Here is a 16,835-nt window from a genome sequence, read left to right as displayed (position 1 = left end):
TCCCACTCCTTGCCTTTCGAGTGAAAACCCTAACTCCGATGGGCGACGGCGACGGCCTTGACGTCGTGACCTTTCTAAAGGCGTCGCCTTGAGGGCTGAGTGGTGGTGGACACTGTATGGGTCCTTGACGGTTGCTGGTGGTGGGCACTGCTTCGGGGGAAACCCTATGATCTGGTCTTCCAGATCGGACGATGGCGGTACTGCGGTGTCGTTTCTCTCTTGGGAGAGTCGTTTGTGGAGCAGCGTCGGCAGATCGAGGCAGGAGGTGGAGCGGCATCATCTTGCACGAAATTTCGATGGAGCTGTCAAATCATGTTTGGCCAATAGGTGCTACGCTAAGTCATGCCTGTTTGGCAGGTGCTACGCACGACAGATCTTCCAGAGTTTTCGCGTCTGGACGGATGAGCACAAGGCAGTGGCGCCATTGGGTGCCGTGGTGGCGTCGACAGATGTTTGGACTGGAAAGGATGATGCAGATCTCTTTCCTGAAGATGGGTCAGTGGTCTGATGATGATGGCAGCTTCTAAAAAGCTTCTAAAACGTGTGCATGAGATGTGCGCTTTAGATGTGCTGCACCGGCTGTTGTTCCTGATACGTTATGTGGATGTATTGGCGACAACATCGATTTTAGATACGTGGAATGAGAGCACTCTGTGAAGTGAGAGCACTCCACATTATCGAGTTTGTAGGTGCGAATGATGGCTTTGGATGGATTGATGTATGTTCTTTTTAAACCTTTGTGAAATAATTAATAAAGATGGATGCATGCATCAATTGATGCAAAGGCCGGGGGATTAACCTCCTTTTCAAAAAAAAAGTAAAATTGCCCTGATTACTTATTATCAAATCAAATTCACCTTCTTAAATCATCGCTTTCTCTCCCATACCGAGCATCATTGTCTTTCCTTGTCAGTAAGAATGAAGCAACGGGAGTGGCGCCAGGCTGCTGCAGCACCCTGTCAAGATGAAGTGAGGAAGAAGGGGATCGGGCTGCTGACCTGACCATGGCCGATAGCCCGATACCAAATGGGGCAGGAGCACCCGTCCACATGGAATAGAATGGTGAGCTATATCAAAAACAAAGAAGCATGTGAAAGTTCCAGTGGCATTTCTCGATTTAGCAAAAGTCGCATGGCATTTATCGAATTAACCCAAATTAACCCAAAGAAATAGATAGATCAGGTATGCATCGCACGTTACTTAATGTTCAAACAGAGAATATTTTCCCATCCACTAGAGAGAAAAATGAACTGTGAGCCAAATAAATAAAACCACATAGTTACAGTTTCTGGCCACTGTTATGTACATCCATTCAATTATAAGTAGCGGGTTTTGGGAAGTCAGTCCTTACAAAATGAATATTATGCAGCTTAACAGATTGATAGCATGTGGTTTTGATGCAACTAGTGTGGAACAAACCAAACGATCACAAAGAAAATACCAAAATAAAGGAGAATTCCTGATGAAGCCCCAGAGTACATGTGCATAATGCTTTTTATATGTGAAGATCGTCCAGTGTCAGCTCTTCGGCTGACATCATCTTCAGTTTCTGCAAACAATATACTTAATCAAACCTGCTGGACCATTGCATATTGAACACGAGATAAACAACAGTACAAACTACTTACTGTGATGAACTGGGGGGGATCATCAAGGCTGGACGAACCAAGGATGACCTCACGCTTCAGCTTCGATGTAAGCTTGTGCGCAGCGCGTAACTGGAAAAGGCATATTATTGGTTACAGCGTGCATATTAGTATGGCCTTAGAGAACTGCGGGTGTTCAACATACTGAACAAACCTCTGATCGAGTAGCACCACCAATGACAAAAACAAATATACGCTGGCCATGCTTTTGGAAATCACTCGATGCATGCTTCAATACAGAATCACTGCAAAGGAATGTCAAGTCGGCAATGCATGCTGATAATTGCATACTCTCTCCATCCCAAAATAAGCGTATCAACTTTATACTAACTTTAGTACTGGGACGGAGGTTACTTTCAAACAGGATTTTAATTGTCAAAAACTGAGAAGCATAAAATCAAAACGTATATGTTCATTGGCTAGAAGAACCTAAGGGCCATATGTTTACTGGCATAAGGATTTAAGTTCGACCTTGAAAGTACAGGGACCTAGTCACCTCGATACTCCTTTTATGGAGGTAAAAAAATATGGTTAATGGGGAGGTTTCTTCCCTTAACTGTATGTTGTCTAGGTAGAAATGAGGCACAGCTCAATTCCTCGCCGTCGGTGGTCACTGGTGCCATACCAATGTCCCTGACCTCTTCGCAGAGATTCAGTCCGTCCCCTCGTCGGCCCGCCACATTAGGTGGCTGACCATCGGGGTGCTCACGTGGAGACTCTAGTCTGTTTGCAACAAGCTTGTGATTCAACGTGTGCCCCTCCGACGTGCCACTGACGCAGTTTTTAAAATATGTGGTTTCCTGCAGCTCTGACGGCCGCTTAGCTGCTCCTCCGACCAAGACGCCATCAACAACATCATCGCCAACCTTCGCTTGATGGCTCTCCGCATGGCGCCCCCGCTACCGTCACCACCTCCAGAGCCGGATTAGACCGATGTGGCTTTTCCATCCACCCGCTGTTGGGTTTGGGTTTGGGTGTGTGTGTTCCTTAGGGCTTATTGAGCTGTGCCCTCAGCGGAACCCTTTGGTGATGTCTTGTGCTACTTCTTTGTGTGCGTGTGCTGAACCTATGTCGAATGTTGTGATCTGGCGGTTTGCTTTATTTATAAAGCGGTGCGAAAGCCTTTTTCGGTAAATGAGGCACCCTGTGGAGGCTATGCCTAGAACAAGGGTACGTGCTCCAATCAACTGAGCGCTGCCCGGTTCTCCCTTTTATGGAGGTACAAGGATCAGATGTGCAGTTTTGACTATTTTAGAGACCTTACTAGTTGCATGGGAATTTTTCACAATGGCAGACATTATTTAGCGATATGCATCTTTAAACTCTACAGCCCGTGCAGATAGATGGAGAGAACTCCTGGCTATTCATGTCAACATAAACAGTAGCTCATACATGGAGAAAACCACAGGTATCAGATTTCTAGATAATTCTGAAAATATTGTACTGGACAGTATCCACCACTGACCTTGAATAACCATCATCAGAACCACGAGGCCTAGCCCATGATCCACCAGTCTTCCTAGATCTCATCGAGTGAGCTGGGCTCGTGCGGGCTGAAGTACTGGTAGTGGTAGGTACTACATGGAAACTGGGACTAGGGTCGTTCATGCAGTTATATTCATCTTTTGGTAATTCACCCTTGCTGAGCTGCTCAATCAATTCCTGAACAAAAGGAACGTTATTTTACATGCCAAAAAAATGGAAACAGAACTGCATAAAGTTGACATACAATGTGTGCGCAACGGGCTATCGAGATGAACCCCACAAAATTCATAAAATAGCTGAGATTTGTGAAATAAGTCCCATCAGAACAAATTGAGGGTGTGGCTTTATATTAGACACTCTGAACTCAATGGAGCAAGCACTTTTTTGGAATTCCATCAAAACACAACTGAAAAGAATGCCATCAAATACAACTGAAAAGAATTCCATCTACCCTGGGAAGAGCACCCGCACAGAGCACCTACCAATGTGAGCAGCTGTTGAGGAAAGCGAGATGCAGGGCAGCAGGCAGCAATGCAAGCTGGAAGGAGGAGAGAACACGTGGGGCAACAGGAAGCCAGGCAAGAAAGATAGTTGCAGCAGTACAGAGAGCCGCGCGTGGGGCAAGAGGTGAACAGGTCTGCAGATGTGGGCGGCCAGAGCTACAGCACAACCAGGATGTTAGGCCTTGACTAATTGGAACTAAGAACATCGCTATTTTATTCAGAAATGAAATGAAAAGTAGCATAGTTTGAGGGAGAGAAGCTAGGGTTTGCACCGCCAACAGATACTCGTACTAGGGCCAGCCGGAACACGGCGGCTAGGGTTTCAACCAATTTACATAGAGATGTCCTCTTCCATAAGGAGAGAAAAGCAGAAAAGTAGAAAGGAAGCAGGTGAGCATTGCCAGAAAGTGAACAGCGACTTTTGAGTGAATAAGGAGCGTCCGATCGCAGATGCCCTCTTCCATAAGGATCCGAGGCTTTATAGCCATTACAACTTAGAGAGGAAAGCAGAAAACTAGAAAGGAAGCAGGCGGGCTTTGCCGGAAAGTTAACCACGACCCTTGGGTGAATAAGGACCGTCCGATCGCAGATCAAGTCGGTTATGAGCTCTTCTTGGCACAAAGCAGTAAGTAGTACCGAGGTCCGTTGGATTGGTGATGCACAGCTGTCTCTGAATCTCCAGCAAAGCAGTACAACGCAACAGTTAACAGATTGTGAGCGATTGACTAGTGCCAACATCCAGTCCCGATCAGGTGCTCGATTTGGTGACGCGCCGCTGCGTCTACTGGCCGCTGGCTGCCACATCTCCACCTGCAGGCCTGGTGCCCCGTCGCAGCCGTCCGCCTAACAAATTGATTCTTCTACTATGATTGTGATTGTTGTAGGCAAAAAATTTCACTTCATATGAACTTTGCCCCCTCCATGAACAAACTTGTCCCCTCTATGCATGAATGCCGGCTCCGTCCCTGCGTCCGCCTGGTATGCCGCCATCTGTCCTTCTTGGCTCCGTGATTTCCGCTGCTGGCAGCTGCTCTCCTGAGCCGGCTGCCGATTGATTTCCGTCGTTCCGCTCACACAAGGGAATCGATCCACCTGCCTGAATTGCTCTTCTTTGGGCTGCTGGTGTATGTGCGTGTTATCTACACGACCTGAATTGCTCCTTTTTTTGTCGCCGCTGCTGGTCGGCTGTTGTTGAGAGAGAGAGCCCCGAACCTGGGTAAAACGCCACATGCTATTACCCTATATCGTCCTGGATCTCCACGGCAGCCTTGCTCTCACCACTTTAAGCCATCCCATGGCATCTGCGTGACGGGGTACCCCCTGTGAGAAAACAACGACAGTTGGCGCCCACCGTGGGGCCAGCTGTTGCTGGAGCCACGGTCCGGGCGGGACCATCTTTGTCATCACCACCGCGAGGTCGCCACCGTCTCTCCGACGGCACTCAGGGGCTCGACATCAACACACCCCCGAGGCAAATGCGCGCGCCGCCGCATCCTTCTTGCCAGTTTAATCACCACCGTCGTTGTGTCGCCTGCGCCTTCATCACCGCCTCGTTGCACCGGTGCGATACCCGCGATGTCGGCCTCTCGGCGCCCCGCGCGCATCTCCGCGGCCGCGGCCCGCGCGGCTCCGGCCTCCGCGCTCCCAACGCGTCGTTCCCGTGCGTGCCTTCTCTGCTGCTCCGCCCTACACCTACGCCCGCATGTGGCCTACCCACTCCCACCGCACCAGCTCCGCTAGCCGGCCTCGCGTGTCCCGGCCGCCGGCTCGCCCCACGCGCCCGTGCCGGCTGCTACGCCCCGTTCGCCGGATGGGCGCACCAACCAGCCACCGCCTCACCCTTGTCGCGCCCGGGCCTCTGCGCCGCCTCAAGGCCTCCCGCTGCCGCCCTCCACCAGCCTCCGCCTGCCAGTTCCGCCCCCGCGACTGCGCCGTGCGGCCGGCCCGTCGCCTGCCGGCTCCCGTGCCCCTCGATCGCGCCCGCGCGCTCCCGCATCCTGCACCGCCCGCCGGCTGTGCGCTCGGGCCTTTGCGTTGCCTCGCCACCTCTCCCTTTGCGCGCCAGCTTCGGCCTGGCCGCGCGCCCGTGCGCCGGCTCGACCTCGCCTCCGGCCCGGCCACCTGCCGTCTCGGCCGGCTCCCCTCTGCGCGCGCCGGGCGGTTCCCCGCGTTGCTATCGTAGCCTCCGTGCGGCCGGCTGGGGAATAAAGAAAGCAGGGGAGGTGGGAGCGGTGGGAAAAAAGGGCCTGGGTCGCCTGTCTACTTCGAAACTGGGCCGACTCCGGTTGGCTGGCATACCCACCGACCACCAGAGGCTCGGCGGCTACACCCAACGGGTGCACCGGCGCGCTCTGCTGGCAGAAAGCCGCACCGGTCGTCATCGACAACAACCGCTTCTACAACCACCTTCCGACTCCAAAAAAGCAATGTGAGCTCTTCATCTACGTACCCGAGCGACCCTCAGGGGCCATCCCCATATTTGTTTCAGCTACTTTACTATTCACCTCGACGCTAGCTAGTCTCGGCCCGGGGTTGGCCGCTTGGCCTGATACGTTCGTTCCCACGGGAGAGCTTAGTAGCGTGTACGGTATCGAAGGCCCACTCTTTGTCTCAGCTACAGACGGCACCGCGGCTATCCGGCTAGCGAGAGCAAAAGCTGGAGGTCACCACACGCGAAAAACGTCCAGGGAGAAAACGGCTTGGGCGACACGGTCGTTTCATTTGTGAGTATCTGCTCGGTCGAGTCTGCTCCCAGAGTCTGAGTACTGTACGCTCCATTTCGCGGCCCACTCTTCGCCTCGGCTACAGACCGGCTCCCGGCTGTCCGACTGGCAAGAGCAAAAGCCAAAGAGCGGAGGGAACATGAAAAAGACTAAAGGGAGCTCGAACGAAACCGAGTCGGCACCCTCAGCATAAACTTGCACTCCCAAAACCTAATATTTGACACATTTGCATCGACTAACCTTGTCTTTTGCACGATCATCTTCGCGGGAACACCCCATCACTCTGCCGGTTGGAGCCTCGCCGGCTGGGGCATTACCGGCTGCTGGCTACTCCTGTTCGGCTAGAGCCTTGCCGGCCGACATCGGCAACTTTTGCTACACAACAGCGACAAGCCTCCGCACGACTCTCCGAGTCGCCCGGAGGCTCGGAGACTACACCCAGCAGGTGCGCTTGCGCGCCCCCGCTGGAAACAGCTAGTCGGCGGACTCCGCTTCCACACCCGGCACGGCCCCGCGCCCACCAGCCGGCGGACTCTGCGACCATTTCGACAAGGCCCGCGCCCACCAGCCGGCGGACCCCGCATCCGCACCCGGCAGGGCTTCGCGCCCACCAGCTGGCAGACCCTACGTCCGTGCCGGGCAGGGCCACGTGCCCATCAGTCGGCGGACCATGCGTCCGCGTCCGACATCCTCAACGCCACCGTCTGCTTTAGCAACAGCAAAAACCCTCCGCTCGACTCTTCGAGTCGCCCGGAGGTTACACTCAGCGGGTGCGCTGGCGCGCCCCCACTGGAAGCAAGCCGCGCCGTCCCCGGCCTGCAATCGACCGTCATCAACCACTTTTGCAACGATTGTGAAAATCCTCCGTCCGGCTCTTTGAGTCGCCCGGAGGCTATTGTCGTGGGGATGACCCCCGGGTACCCCAAAGACGGCGAGTCGGACGGGGTGCCCGCCCGCCTGGGCCGGCTGCTCCGATTCCCACCCACGGCCGGCTACTCCGACCAACCGGTTGTGCCAGCCAGCCGGCTACCCGGAGTCAACTACGACGTCCCATCAGACACGCGCGGTCGAGACGGCCAGCGTCATGCAGCTCCATCTACAGTGTAACTTGTCCCCTGGGTGCTGGTTTATAAAGCGCCCCAGGAGACAAGCACAGCCTAGCTCTCAAGCTACGTTCAACTTGGCATATAAGCTACCCACTGTAGCTTACATCCCAAGCAGCTTGACATGTAAGCTACCCACTATAGCTTACATGTCAAGCCACCCATTCCATGCCTATACAAGCGGCTCACTATGTGCCCTCTGAGGGACATACATTCTCTCATCCCCACACCCTCTCACACTCACGTATGAGACAAGAAGCCCATGGCTCTCCTCTCCAATACAGCTCCAGGAGCAACTCTGTACTACAGATACACCTCATATACAGACATGCAGGAGTAGGGGTATTATCTCTCCGGAGAGCCCCGAACCTGGGTAAACCACCGTGTGCTATTACCCTATCTCGTCCCGGATCTCCACGACAGCCTTGCTCTCACCACTTTAAGCCATCCCATGGCATCTGCCGTGACGGGGTACCCCCTGTGAGAAAACGACGACAATTGTCCTACGTCGACTCCTCTCGCGACTTCTGTGTACGACAAAGACCGCTCTACGTCGACTCCCCCAGTGGCTTCCACATGCGGTTCTACGTCGACTCGCTACTCTCGGTCGACTCTACATGCGGCTTTCACGAGTGTTGGCGACTGCTCATCGTCGGCAGATGTTTCTACCTCGACCTCTTTGGTCGTGTCCCTGTCTACGCGTGAGATTGTGCAACTGCGATGCCTGCTTGATGCCGGGGGTTCTTCACCGACAGGTTCTGCAGTTTTCGTGGCTGACTCTTCTGGCATTGAGAAACCACCATCCACTCACTCAGGTACATCCCCATGGATTCTTGATACTGGAGCGTCTTTTCATATGACTTATGATTCGTCCACTTTGACCTCCGTTCGACCTGTCGAGTCTCCAGCTCGTGTTCTTACGGCTGATGGCACTCCCCTCCCTGTAGCTAGTCCAGGCACTCTTAGCACTTCTCCAATTTCATGTTCCCTCTGTCGCTCATGTTCCTTGACTTACCATGCAACTCATATCTGGTGGTCAGATTATTGACTCTAGTTGTACGGTCATTCTCGACTTTGATTTGTGTTCTGTTCAGGATCGTCACACGGCCGCTCTGCTTGGTGCTGGCCCTCGACGCTCTGATGGTCTCTGGGAGCTTGACTTGCTCCGTCTTTCCTCCGCTACCACCACCGCCAGTCTCCCGGCCCCTGTAGCTGCATCTACCAGCTCTTTTCAGCAGTGGCATCATCATCTTGGCCATTTATGTGGTTCTCGTCTCTCGTCTTTGGTTCATCGCGGTGTTCTGGGGTCTGTCTTCGGTAACGCTTCGTTGGATTGTCTGGGTTGTAGACTTGGTAAGCAGATTCATCTTGTTGATCGGCTTGGTTTTTCAACCGTTGGTGCTGCTGTTCTTGAGCCGACTTCTTATCGTGAGGCTATTGTTCATCTTGAATCGCAGTTTGCGTTGGCAGAGGAGATTGCTGCTCTTGAACGCACCGGTACATGGGATCTTGTTTCTCTTCCTCCAGGTATCTGTCCCATCACTTGTAAGTGGGTCTACAAGGTTAAGACTCGCTCCGATGGTTCTCTTGAGCGTTACAAAGATCGTCTTGTGGCTCCTGGTTTTCAGCAGGAGCATGGCCGTGATTACGACTAGACTTTTGCTCCTGTGGCCCATATGACCACTATTCGTACACTTGTTGCCGTGGCCTCTTCACGCCACTGGTCTGTCTCTCAGCTTGATGTTAAGAATGCCTTTCTTATTGGTGAGCTGTGTGAGGAGGTATATATGCGGCCACCAGCAGGGTATTCTATTCCTGATGGCATGGTATGTCGTCTTCGTCGCTCTCTCTATGGCCTTAAGCAAGCCCCCGTGCCTGGTTTGAGTGTTTTGCTTCTGTGGTGACTGCCGCTGGTTTCTCAGCGAGTGCTCATGATCCAGCATTGTTTGTCCATCTTTCACCTCGTGGTCAGACTCTTCTTCTTCTATATGTCGATGACATGATCATCACTGACAATGACCCCGAGTATATTGCCTTTGTAAAGACCCGTCTTAGTGAGCAGTTTCTTATGTCCGATCTTGGACCTTTTTGCTACTTCCCTGGGATTGAAGTCTTCTACCTCTGATGCCTTTTTTAATCTCAGGAAAAGTATATCTAGGATCTTATTCTCGTGCTGCTCTTACTGATGAGCGCATTGTTGAGACTCCCATGGAGCTTAATGTTCACCTCCATGCTACTGATGGTGACCCCTTGCCTGATCCGACGCGTTATCGTCATCTTGTTGGAAGTTTTGTCTACCTAGCTGTCACTCGTCCGGATAACTCTTATCCGGTTCATATTCTGAGTCAGTTTGTCTCCGCTCCCACTTCGGTCCACTATAGTCACCTTCTTCGTGTTCTACGATATCTTCGGGGCACGATCTCTCACCGTCTATTTTTTCCTCGCTCCAGTTCTTTACAACTTTAGGGTTATTCGGATGCTACGTGGGCTAGTGATCCCTCAGATCGCCATTCACTTTCTGCTTACTGTGTTTTTCTTGGTGGTTCTCTCATTGCCTGGAAGACGAAGAAACAGACTGCAGTTTCCCGTTCGAGTGCTGAGGCTGAGTTGCGAGCTATGGCTCTTTTGACGGCTGAGGTGACTTGGTTACGGTGGTTACATCAGGATTTTGGTGTTTCTGTCACTACACCTACTCTGCTATTATCTGACAGTACAGGTGCTATTAGCATTGCGCGTGATCCTGTGAAGCATGTGCTCACCAAGCATATTGGTGTTGATTGTTTCTATGTGCGCGCTGGTGTGCAGGATCAGGTTATTGCTCTTCAGTATGTGCCTTCTGTTAAGCTTCATGCACTAGCCAACGCAACCAAAAGTCCGAACTGATGGAAAGGGCTAGTGCAATGCACATATACTATAACACCCCCTCTCACGTGTGACGGGGAAGACAAGTCAACACGTGCAACAGGAAGAGAGCGACGGCGCACGAAACTCACGTATGACTCAAGAGGCCTCTACGTGGACACAAAGGGGGGCTACCAACAATATTTAATAAATTGCGAAGGCCTTGACTTGAACTCAAGACCTTGGCTCCGATACCATGTTAAGCTTCATGCACTCGCCAACGCAACCAAAAGTCAGATCTAATGAAAAGGACTAGTGCAATCCACATATACTGTAACACCCCCTCTCATGTGTGACAGGAAAGGTAAGTCAACACGTGCATCTGGAAGAGAGCGACGGCGCGCGATACTCACATATGACTCAAGAGGCCTCTACGTGGACACAAAGGGGGTACCAGCTATTTTTAAATAAATTGCAAAAGCCAGGGCTTGAACTTAAGACCTTAGCTCTGATACCATGTTAAGCTTCATGCACTAGCCAACGCAACCAAAAGTCCGAACTGATGGAAAGGGTTAGACAATTCGCATATACACTTCAACACCCCCTCTCACATGTGACGCGAAAAGTCAACACGTGGACAGACTCAAAGGTATGGCTCAAGAGGTCTATACGTGGACACATAGGGGGCAGCAGCAATTTTTGATTAAACTGCGAAAGCCAGGACTTAAACTCAAGACCTTAGCTCCGATACCATGTTAAGCTTAATGCACTAGTCAACGCAACAAAAAGTCTGAACTGCTGGAAAAGGCTAGTGCAATCCACATATACTATAACACCTTTCGTGTTACAGTTGGCGGATTTTCTGACGAAGGCCCAGAATCGAGCGCAGCATGGCTTCTATCTCTCCAAACTTAGTGTTGTTCATCCACCATGAGTTTGAGAGGGGGGGGGGGGTTAGAGTACATATATATTGCCATGTAACCTTTTCATATTTACCCTATTGTATAAGGGGTTTCCTGCATATCCTACACCTCTACATGTATATATACCGGCCTATGGCCTCATGGGAATACAAGTTGCATATTTCCTAACACTATCTTCTTAAGAAACGATTTGATGTCTTCCAAGTATTTGAGAATTTCCAAATAAGAAACGATTTGATGTGTTCCAAGTCTTTGAGAATTTCCAAGCACTAGTTGAACGCAAATTCGATTGCAAGATTACTGCTCTCCAATCTGATTGGGGAGGCGAATATGAGAAGTTGAATTCCTTTTTTCCAAAAACTCGGTATCTCCCATCATGTATCTTGTCCTCTTGCTCATCAACAAAACGGTTATGCTAAGCGCAAACACATACACATAGTTAAAGTAGGTTTGGCACTCCTAATTGGTGCCTCCATGCCTTTAAAATTTTGGGATGAAGCCTACTTAACTGCTGTTCATCTCATCAACATGATGCCAAGTCGTGTTATTTACTATCCTGTATATTTTCCCCGTTGTATGAGGGGATTCCTGCAAATTTACCACCTGTACATGTATATATATATTGGCCACTGGCCCTCAGGGAATACAAGTTGCATATTCCTAACATGGTATTAGAGCCTAGATTTTTTTTATCACGCGCAATTTGTGCTTGATCGGCCGCCGTGGTCTCCTTCTCTACTCCGGCTGCTGCCTGCCACCCACCCAATCCATCCGCTGTTTTGTCGGTCCGGCTGCTCTTCGTCCTCCTCTGGATCGAATCTGCCTCGAGCGCACGAGCTGCAACGCAGGGACTCGGGGAAGCCCGCATCTGGCTCCTAACGCGGGGCACATCCATCGCCGGCTGCTCACGCGGGACGCCCGCCGCTGCACTCGCTCCTGTTTCGGCCGCCGCTCCAGATCAAGCCGCCACCCGTGAGTCCCGTCTTTCGCTCCTGGCACTCGCGTACGCGCAGTCCTCCCACTCGTCAATGTTGCAGCTGAAGTCTCCCGTACTGCTTCTGCTAGCCACGCGTGAGGGCTAGCCAGCCATCCCATTCAGCTAGCCACGCGTGAGGGCTAGCTTTGCCTATCATCCTCCTTCGTCAAGGCCTGTAAATCGAGCCGCCGCAGCACTGTCCGCCTCTGGATAACATTGCTCGCCCTGTCCGTGTCGCTCGTCTGCTTTGGGTGTTGACCTGAGTTTACAACAACAAGAACAACAAAGCCTTTAGTCCCAAACAAGTTGGGGGTAGGCTAGAGGTGAAACCCATAAGATCTCGCGACCAACTCATGGTTCTGGCACATGGATAGCAAGCTTCCACGCACCCCTGTCCATGGCTAGTTCTTTGGTGATGCTCCAATCCTTTAGATCTCTCTTTACGGACTCTTCTCATGTCAAGTTGGGTCTATCCTAACCTCTCTTGACATTATCAGCATTCTTTAGCCGTTCGCTATGCACTGGGGCTTTTGAAGGCCTGCGCTGAATATGCCAAAACCATCTCAGACGATGTTGGACAAGCTTCTCTTCAATTGGCGCTACCCCAACTCTATCTCGTATATCATCATTCTAGATTTGGTCCTTCCTTGTGTGGCCATACATCCATCTCAACATGCGCATCTCCACCACACCTAGCTGTTGCACATGTCGCCTTTTAGTCGGCCAACATTCAGCGCCATACAACATTGCGGATCAAACGGCCGTCCTATAGAACTTGCCTTTTAGCTTTTGTGGCACCCTCTTGTCACAGAGAATGCCAGACACTTGGCGCCACTTCATCCATCCGGCTTTAATTCAATGGTTCACATCTTCAGCGATATCCCCATCCTTCTGCAACATTGACCCCAAATAACGAAACGTGTCCTTCTGAGGTACCACCTGCCCATCAAGGCTAACACCCCCCTCCTCCTTGTGCTTAGTACTCCCTCCGGTCTTTTTTAGTCTGCATATTAGCTTTGTCCGAAGTCAAAGTATCTCTACTTTGACCAAATTTATAGAAACATATATAAACATTCACAATGTCAAATTAATATTGTTAGATTCATTACGAAATGTAGTTTCATGAAATGTGTATTTGGTACTGTAGATGTTGATATTTTTTAATATATATTTGGTCAAACTTTGTAAAGTTTGACTTGATACAATTCTAATATGCGGAGTAAAAAGGACCGGAGGAAGTAGTACTGAAAGCGCACCTCATGTACTCGGTCTTAGTCCTACTAAGTCTAAAACCTTTCGAGGCTAACATCCCTCTCCTCCTCGTGCTAAGTAGCACTGAAAGCGCACCTCATGTACTCGGTCTTAGTCCTACTAAGTCAAACCTTACGATTCCAAGGTTTGCCTCCATAACTCCAACTTCATGTTGACCCCCGTCCGACAATCATCAGCTAGTACCACATCGTCCGCAAAGAGCATACACCATGGGATATCTCCTTGTATATCCCTTGTGACCTCATCCATCACCAAGGCAAAAAGATAAGGGCTCAAAGTTGATCCCTGACGCAGTCCTATCTTAATCGGGAAGTCATCAGTGTCCCCATCACTTGTTCGAACACTTGTCACAACATTATTGTACATGTCCTTGATGAGGGTAATGCACTTTGCTGGGACTTTGTGTTTCTTCAAGGCCCACCACATAACAATCCACGGTATCTTATCATAGGCCTTCTCCAAGTCGATGAACACCATATGCAAGTCCTTCCTTTGCTCCTTATATATGTCCATAAGTTGTCGTACCGAGAAAATGGCTTCCATGGTTGACCTCCCAGGCATGAAACCAAACTTATTTCTGGTCACGCTTGTCATTCTTCTTAAGCGGTGCTCAATGACTCCCCATAGCTTCACGGTATGGCTCATCAATTTAATTGCACGGTAATTAGTACAACTCTGAACATCCCCCTTCTTCTTGAAGATTGGTAATAATATACTCCGTCTCCATTCTTCCGGCATCTTGTTTGCCCTAAAAATGAGGTTGAAAATTTTGGTTAGCCATACTATCACTATGTCCCCGAGGCCTTTCCACACCTCAATGGGGATACAATCAGGGCCCATCGCCTTGCCTCCTTTCATCCTCTTTAAACCCTCCTTGACCTCCCACTGCTGGATTCACCACACAAAACGCCTGCTAGTATCATCAAAGGAGTCGTCCAGATCAATGGTAGAGCTCTCACTCTCCCCATTGAACAGCTTGTCAAAGTACTCCCGCCATCTATGCTTAATCTCCTTGTTCTTCACCAGGAGTTGCTCTCCTCGTTCTTCACCAGGGTATTGACCTAAGTTTCTTTGGTAAAAAGAAGAGTAAGAAAAGGAGAGGGAGAGAGAGATGTTTTCATCGGGTCCGCAAGTCTCTTGCTGCCCGGTGACTCCTGACAGTGTTTTCTTCACTACAACTGTCTCGCATATGGGTCGTTTCTCGGGGCTTGATGCTCGTTTGTCTGTAACGTCGTCCCCTTCGGCGTCTTCCGCAGACTATGTTGTCTTATGCTGCTCCTCCTGCGTGCTCCACATATGTTGATTGTCGCTCTACATCGACTCCTCTCGCGACTTTCACCGATGAATGTCGCTCTTCCCCAACACCTCTCGCGACTTTCACCGACTGTACTGGTGCGTATGACTTCAACGACTGCGCTTCGCACACGCGTCTTCCCTCGACGCTTGGTGCTTGTCTGCATACGGTCTCATCTTCTCCACTGGCCTTTGCAAATGATACTGGTCATGCTACACCGCCGCTCTTAGAGGCTTCCACAGGTGGTGGTGGCCGCTTCTCTCCTGGTGCCACTACGACGCCTACTTCAGATGTGTCCTTCACTGAGGAGGAGATTGCGCGACTTCGCGCCCTACTGTTGGGTGCACCTACATCGACATCTTCAGTTGCGCCCCTAACTGAGCAGGAGATTGTGCGCTTGCGATTCCTGCCAGCTCCATCTTTTGGTTCTCCATCGACAGGTTCTGCTGAATCTGCCATGGACTCTTCTGGCATTGTGAGACCACCTTCTACACAAGCAGGTACATCTCCATGGATTCTTGATACCGGAGCATCTTTTCATATGACTCATGATTCATCCACTTTGTCATCTACTCAACCTCTCGATTCTCCTGTTCATGTTCCTACTGCTGATGGTACCTCTCTTCTGGTTACTGGCCGGGGCATTCTTAGCACTTCATCTTTTCATGCTCCTGATGTTGCTCCTGTTCCTCGGCTTACCATGCAGCTAATTTCTGGTGGTCAGATTGTTGACTCTGGTTGCAGGGTCATTCTCGACTTTGACTCATGTTCCGTTCTTGACCGTCACACTGGTGCTCTTCTTGGTGTTGGCCCCCGGCGTCGTGATTCGCAGGGTCTCAGGGAGCTTGACTGGCTTCATCTTCCATCCGCTGCCACAACCGCCAGTCTCTCCACCTCTGTTGCCTTGTCTACCAACTCTTTTCAGCGCTGGCATCATCGCCTGGGTCACTTATATGGCTCTCGTGTCTCATCCTTAGTTCGACGTGGTCTTCTTGGATCCATCTTTGGCGGTGTGTCTTTAGACTGTCAGGGTTGCCGGCTTGGTAAACAGGTTCAGTTACCTTATCCTCGTAGCGAGACTGTGTGTCAGCGTCCTTTTGACCTTGTTCACTCCGATGTCCGATGTCCAACTCCCCTTGCCTCGAAGGGAGGCCATCGCTACTATATTATCTTTATAGATGATTTCTCTTGACATGCGTGGATATATTTCATGTCTTCTCGTAGTGAGGTCTTATCTATCTATAACATTTTACTGCCATGGCTCACACTCAGTTCTCTATGCCTATTCATGTGTTCCGTACTGACTCTGCGGGAGAGTATATCTCCAGGATGTTGCGTGGATTTCTCGGTGAGCAGGGTACACTTGCTCAATTCTCTTGTCCTTGTGCTCACCTTCTTGAGACGGCTCGTGCGATGATGATTGTTGCTTCTCTTCTGCCTCACTTTTGGGCTGAGGCTGTCTTCACTTCCACTTATCTAATCAACCTTCAGCCATCCACTGCTTTGCAGGGCGGCGTTCCTTTCGAGCGTCTCATTGATCGTTCTCCCGATTACTCGATGCTTCGTTTGTTTGGTTGTGTTTGCTATGTTCTTCTTGCCCCTTGTGAGCGCACCAAACTATCTGCTCAGTCAGTTGAGTGTGTCTTCTTAGGTTATAGAGATGAGCATAATGGCTATTGTTGTTGCGATCCTGTCGGTCGCCGGAAGTGTATTTCTCGGGATGTGACTGTTGATGAGTCTCGTCCCTTTTACCCGCGTCCATCTTCCTTGACCTTTGCAGTTGGAGGATATATCTTTCCTCACTTTTTCTGACACACCGATCACTCCAGTTGAGCGCTTGCCCGTCCGTCCTATTGCCCCTGCTTCTCCACCTGTTGCAGATTCGACGCCATCATCTCCCATGGTTTCCTCACGTCACTTGTCACAGGATTCTGCACCTTCACCTTCGCCTATTCCAAATATCCCTCCTTGTATTCTTCCTTCTTTTCTTCAGTATTACCACGTGTTGTGGATGCGTCTACTGATGTGCCATCTTCCTCGTCTCAGCCTAGTTATGGCTTGCGTCCTCC

At 50.7% G+C, this 16,835-nt stretch overlaps 1 protein-coding gene across 3 annotated transcripts in view; it reads right to left on the bottom strand.

Moving 5' to 3' along the window:
- Positions 1 to 1,234: 1,234 nt before the first annotated feature.
- Positions 1,235 to 16,835, bottom strand: part of LOC123404202 (probable protein transport Sec1a) — a 104,317-nt gene continuing 88,716 nt past the window's right edge. For 2 of the 3 annotated variants that reach the window (XM_045098120.1, XM_045098121.1), the window contains 4 exons: positions 3,112 to 3,308; positions 1,801 to 1,891; positions 1,629 to 1,718; positions 1,235 to 1,549 (listed from right to left, as the gene is read on the bottom strand). In XM_045098120.1, coding sequence (XP_044954055.1) covers positions 1,496 to 1,549; positions 1,629 to 1,718; positions 1,801 to 1,891; positions 3,112 to 3,308 — 432 coding nt within the window. In that variant the 3' untranslated portion in view covers positions 1,235 to 1,495. Of the gene's footprint in view, positions 1,550 to 1,628; positions 1,719 to 1,800; positions 1,892 to 3,111; positions 3,309 to 3,613; positions 3,791 to 16,835 lie in introns of all 3 variants that reach the window. The other variant, XM_045098119.1, reaches the window with a different exon arrangement.

The sequence above is a fragment of the Hordeum vulgare genome, chromosome 6H (assembly GCF_904849725.1).
Source record: "Hordeum vulgare subsp. vulgare chromosome 6H, MorexV3_pseudomolecules_assembly, whole genome shotgun sequence".
Taxonomy (NCBI): Eukaryota; Viridiplantae; Streptophyta; class Magnoliopsida; order Poales; family Poaceae; genus Hordeum; species Hordeum vulgare.
Note: the sequence above shows the minus strand (reverse complement) of the source record. Positions and strands in the feature narration are given on the sequence as shown.